General features: G+C 26.4%; 1 protein-coding gene and 1 long non-coding RNA gene across 4 annotated transcripts in view; both read right to left on the reverse strand.

The window, feature by feature from the left end:
- Positions 1–488, reverse strand: part of LOC115237010 — a 903-nt gene extending 415 nt beyond the window's left edge. Inside the window, exon 1 of the long non-coding RNA XR_003884288.1 lies at positions 183–488. This is a non-coding gene — a long non-coding RNA (uncharacterized LOC115237010). The remainder of the gene's footprint in view (positions 1–182) is intronic.
- A 422-nt stretch (positions 489–910) lies between these two features.
- Positions 911–5,287, reverse strand: LOC115237009 (glutamyl aminopeptidase-like). Of its 3 annotated transcripts, none has more exons than XM_029809761.1 (7): positions 5,148–5,287; positions 3,611–4,206; positions 2,910–3,389; positions 2,371–2,569; positions 1,824–1,977; positions 1,130–1,211; positions 911–1,044 (listed from the first exon to the last, which is right to left on the reverse strand). In XM_029809761.1, exons 2-7 carry the CDS (start codon positions 4,186–4,188, stop codon positions 939–941), a joined length of 1,599 nt encoding a protein of 532 aa, XP_029665621.1. In that variant the 5' UTR covers positions 4,189–4,206; positions 5,148–5,287; the 3' UTR covers positions 911–938. The 3 variants fall into 3 exon arrangements, with proteins under 3 accessions (XP_029665621.1, XP_029665620.1, XP_029665619.1); XM_029809760.1 differs by having other exon boundaries at positions 3,611–4,215; XM_029809759.1 differs by having other exon boundaries at positions 3,611–4,219.
- Positions 5,288–6,120: the final 833 nt, after the last annotated feature.

Consider the following 6,120-nt stretch of genomic DNA (forward strand, 5'->3'; position numbering starts at 1 on the left):
TATATATATATAAACTTCCTATTTTATTCAAATATATAAAATTTCTGTTTAATTCAAATAAGATTATGAAAAAAAATAACCAAATTTTTTTCAGTTACATATACTCTATTATCTAAATAAAGTTAAATAAATTTATAATACTTTTCCCACCTTTTCAATTAATGAAAGCTCTAACTATTTACCTTGATATCATTGATTCTTTCATCTATATTTATAAATCGAAAGATTCTCGACATGTATTCAATAGCTTTGATCATAGGATACCATGCTATATAATTTGTCTCTTGTGCAAGATAACTCGTCAAATCCCAGAATATGGAAGAATCGAGTTGTTGTATTGTCATAAAATGAAATGCGTCGTCGATTATTTTAGCACGATTGAGAACATGTACTTTTATATATTCTCTAGAGTTTAAATATTTTGCAATTCTTTGCCAGTTTTCACTATCGTAATTAACGCGATAGTATCCTGTAGCAAATAATTTTTTTATATTATGAGATCCTCATCTCATACGGAATTTTTAAAGAAATATTGTGACTATAAATTTAAAATTCTGTTATCCTTCTGAGGATTTATCGAGAAATGTTTCTAAATATATACATCTTTTTTAAATAACTGTAAATATTAAGGGGAAAAATGTAAATTGTGGCATAACATATATTTTATGAATCATAACATTTTAGACTGACAATAGTTTGTGATTTTGTGCTATTATGCTATGTAAGGATTTACAAAACAATCTACATTCGTATCGGTTTAGGTAATAATTAAATTATAAACAAAATTGAATTTATCTCACGGATTCAATAATAACAGAATGCAAAATATTTCGTTTATTTAATATTTTTTCATTTATTATAATATTATCTAATTATTTGTGTTTCTGTGTTCGCAATAATAATTTTTATAATAGAATCTAACTCTCTCTGTCTCTCTTTTAATATATATTGGGTGTGTTCAGGAGACACAACCGTTGAGTAGCAATCGATTGGTTCTTACTTCTAGAACCAACGTCGAGTGTTGACAAGACGATGCTCAACTGTCTTCTCAAAAGAAGATTATCAACCAGGTAAAGAAAAAGCAGTTTGACAAAAATTTTACACATATATATAATGACATATTACTCACTGCATATTTAAATATCGGTGGACACTCTTCCAAAACACTTCCTTAGTAACCAAATATTGCAACATGCGCAAGATTAAAGGTGCTACAATTCATATCATATGTAAGAGTAATTTATGTACATGATTTAAATAGCCAAACAATTTATGTATATAAATTGCAATGTCTATAAATTTTAGTTGTATGATTTAAATAAACTTAAACAATATTAAATATAGAAATTGCAGTCTATAAATTTTAGTTGTATGATTTAAATAAACTTAAATTAATATACAATAATAAGGCTCTAAATAGGTCACAAAAACAATAATAAAAAGGCTAATGAGAGCCAGCTGCGCGATGTAAGTACAATCGAGAATAGTTCTAAGCGCTAATTTATGTGCGATGTAGCCACAAATTATTAGAAAGAAACAAAATTATTAAAGAACTTGGCGTTAAATTAATATTAAATATATAAATCGCAATGTCTATAAATTTGTAATTTTTAATAAATAAAAATAATTGCATATAAATACAGATTAATTTTTAATTGTAATTATATTATTTTTCTCTTACACTATCAGAGTAAAATTAATATATTATTAAATTGCAGATAATAGTAGTATTATTTCCATACTATTAATCTTTTCTATTTTCTTATAACTTTCATGTTTCAAAATTTATAAACGATTGTTTAATTGTATTTACTGATTTTTACCTTTAATGTAACGGGAATAAGAGAAAAGCGAATTTATTTCAGGATAACTGATTTCTGATGTAAGAGCCTGCGTAAAATTATAATCATCCAATTGGAGAGATTCATATTGAAACTGAACTATGAGTAAATCTAATATCTCCGAATTTGTGTAATGCTAAAAAGGAAAGATTTAATATTTTAATAATCAAGTAAATATTTAATTATATAGTCAAAGGAAATGTTCACACCAATAGGATGCATTAGTGTTATTGTTGAATTTATTATAATTTCAATTTGTGTATCATTTTTTAGTCAATTTACTATTATATTGCAGAATTTATAACAATTCAAAAGTGCCAACAATCAGCGTACAGTAGTCTTTTAATATATGAAAAAGATTTATAACACTTTATATTATAAATAGTATAAATAGTATTATAATAATATTATAAATAGTTTGAAAAAAATATATAGTTTGAAAATTTTTTATATTGTTGATATCTAGCATTTTATTTAATTGCATAAAAAAATTCAGCTTTAAATATATATATTAAGAATACATAATAACCTCGAGAGCATTGATGGCATTCACAGCTTCCATTTCGAACAATGTAGTAAGACCATCGCTTAACCACAAATCAGACATCCAAGGTTGATTAATTAAATTACCGAACCATTGATATGTTATTCCACGCGCTATCAACCTTGCTGCTTCTATTTTATGCGCAACAGAATGTAGATTTTCATCGTAAATAATACTTGTTTCTCTAAAAGGATAAGAATCAAATTTATGACTTAAACAATAAATCTAAGATCGCATATATAATAATAATCTTAACGTTTTTCTTGATGTAAAAATAGCAATGTTTTTTGAATCTAATATAAATGATATAAGATAAAAGTTATTGTACAGACTAATTATGCAATGTGACGTACTACACATGTTTTATATATACATATATGATTATTTACTAAGAAATCATTTTATATATCAATATAAAAATATATGCATTTCTAAATTTAAAATATGTATAGGCGTGCGTATATCTAATTTTGATTTAAAAAATTGTTTTTTAATGGATTATTTGTTTCTAATTTTTCTATTACCTTATTGCAACGAAACCGAAGTTCATATTAATATCATTTCGAAAACCTGGAATTGCGACAAGTTGCAGGTTCGGAATCTTTACCTTCAACTTCTTAAGAGACTTAAACCATTCAAATTTCAACTTCATTATGACTTTGTTTGAAACTCTTTCCGCAAATTGTATATCGTCTGAATATGGATTGCGCCAGATATAGATATTATCTTTGCCATAATTGGGAAAGAAATGCATTGATGAAATCATAACCATCACGAGATGAGCAGGTATAGAAGGAGTAGTGTCGAAGTACGTCCATTGCATACATATTTCTGTATTATTTAATTTGTATTTGAGTATTTCCTTTATCGGCATATTTGAGAAAACTGAATAACTGCAGTAATGTTTTATGGAAACGTTGAAAGTGGATCTTACTGTCGGATTGTCCCAACATGGGAACAATCGTTGAACCTCAACCATCGGGAAATGTGTTTTGTCCCATGATCTACGATATTTTAATGCTATTAATTCAAATAACGATCAACTTTTAATTATTGGTGATATGAAAACAATCGCTAACATATATCAATGATACGTCAAAAAGTATTATACCATGTATGTACTATTTAATAACGGAAATAATAGAATGAAACAAACATGTCTTATAAAAAACAGTAATAAATAATGTTTAATAAGTGTGCTTTTAATATATTAACATTTACTTACATTACATTTTCTGATTTATTTATATATGTTGTTTTTAAAAAAATATTATTTTCTCCTGAGATATTAATTGCATTAAGAAATTTTATATTAGCTGTATAATTTCCACGTGATAATTCTTCTTTGAAATGAAGATCGCAAGTTTGCGTTATATTATTATATTCAATTTTCTCCGCTAAATAATGATAATAGTCTTCTGGCCTAATATTAACAGCACTTTTTTGAGTCAACTCTCCAGATAAAAGGCGAATTGAATTCGATGAACTTAATCTTAGTTTTGTAGTTGGTTGGAAGATATGAATAATGGCAGTAATTTCGCCGTAGAAGACAAATCTATCGTTTGCTTGATACTCTTCTATATCTGTTTTGAACGTTATGTATATGTCATCTCTTTCTTTGTCTTCTTTGAAATATGGTATTAGCTTGACGTCGTAATCCTTTGATTTTACATAATCCGTATAGTCTTTGATTTTGTTTGTAATCGATTTATCGATGATATCTTCTCTATTTTCATCGGCAGAAAGTGCTGTTGCGGTGATAAATATGACAACGCCATAAAGTAGCAGTCTTAGAAACGTCATATCAATTTTTTTAAGTATCTGCGATAACTTTCTTTGTTGAAAAAAAGACAAATATAAAATAAAATTTAGACAATGAAATTTACAGCAAACAAATCTATGAAATATCAACTTTCTCGAGAAAAAGAATTAGTTTCCTTAAGTAATAAGAAATTTTATACGATAAATATTTTTGTGATAGATGACAACCTATGTTTATCAACATGTTATTTTCAAGATTTGTTGTTTCATTTTTTAGATAGATATATCCTCAGTGAACTAGTCACACAGAACCAATCAACGGAAAATTTAATTTCTTTCAATTTTTTTTGATATTTGTATGTCTTCAGATATATAACAAACTTGATCGAACACGATACGTTTCTATTAATATGTGTTATATATCATATTTATTTCTTTAACAACGAAAAAATAGACATTTAAGTATCGTTTGTTCGTTATTCATTTGAATAAGTATATCGTATCAGCAATCGAGTTTAAAAAAACCTTGCACACAAATTATTGATTTCATATCGTTACGAAAAAATATATGGAATAATTTAAACGTGTACATGATAATAAACATTGTAATTTCTAACATTGTAATATATTATCCAATTTTCTATTATTTATTTAAAAATGAGCAGATTAAATATAATCTTAAATATTAAAAAATTCTTTGCTTAATCACAATTTTGATTTCAAGGACATTTCGCAACATTATTATAATAAATAAAATTAAACTTCTTGTTAGGTGTACAGAATTTAAAAAAACATGTAATTCTGTTAAATAGGAAAACTATAAAAAGTACAAATGAAATAAAAAATTGTTAATAAAATGTCGGCAATTTTGGAAAAAAGATAATTTTAAGAAAATTAAGATGTGCTCATCGCGTTGATACCTTATTATTAATTGCGTTTTACATATCTTCTATGTATTCTTAAGAAGAGGGATATATAATATACTGTTTTTAGCGACTTACCTTGTATATTAAAAATCTATGCCAATTATAATATAATTCCTTTTTTTTAGAAGAATTAATTACAGTTGTTTCATGAGCGTTAATATTGTTATATCTTAACCACCCTTATATCTCTACTATGGTAATCTTACCGCTTCGAGAGGTAATCGAGAACTAAGAATGTCGATGTGACACACATCATAATAAAGGCTAAATATATAAGGCTGCCTTAGAATGTCGATGTAACACATATCATAACAAATAAACACATAAGGTTTACAGAATTTAGGCTTGAAATAAAATTTATATTTATATTTTAAGAATCATTAAAATGTTTTTATTAATTTATGAAGATTTTTATTTTGTTGTTAATTTCATATGTAGTTTTAAATAACTAATACAATAATATTAGAAATATAAATAATAAATGTTAAACTATATAAAACATTAACTTATATAAAACATTAAACATTTTTATGCTAATATTATTGTTACCTATTTTTCGTGTGAAGGAAACTCGTGAGATAAAAAGAATTTATTCAATCACTTTATTTAATGTAATTGCCTTTAATAAACTCAAAAATATCTTTATATAAGAAGGTGAATACCGCGTGGCGACATGCTCGTACAACCCTTTTTTCAGCGCTCTTGTGATGGCGATAAAAAAAAGAAACTAACTACAGTAGCGCTAGTACATTAGACTAGATGTTAAAATATCGCGCAATTTGAAATTATAACTAAATAAAATATATGAATAATTGAATCCTAGTCGCCATTGCATGGAGGTGCATTATCGTCTCGTAGCAAGACTAATGCGCCAATCCTTATATTGACGTTCGAGGGATGGGTCCGTTTCATGCGTTGTTGAAGTTGAGTCAAATATTCCGTAGACCATCGTTTCCAAAAGTGCTGTCGCATCTGATTCAGTAATTGGTATCTTGTCAGACGATTAACTGGGACATCACTAATATCTGCTTCTGGTAAGGAGGTTAAA

The sequence above is a fragment of the Formica exsecta genome, unplaced genomic scaffold, assembly GCF_003651465.1.
Source record: "Formica exsecta isolate Colony F162 unplaced genomic scaffold, ASM365146v1 scaffold265, whole genome shotgun sequence".
NCBI classification, from domain to species: domain Eukaryota; kingdom Metazoa; phylum Arthropoda; class Insecta; order Hymenoptera; family Formicidae; genus Formica; species Formica exsecta.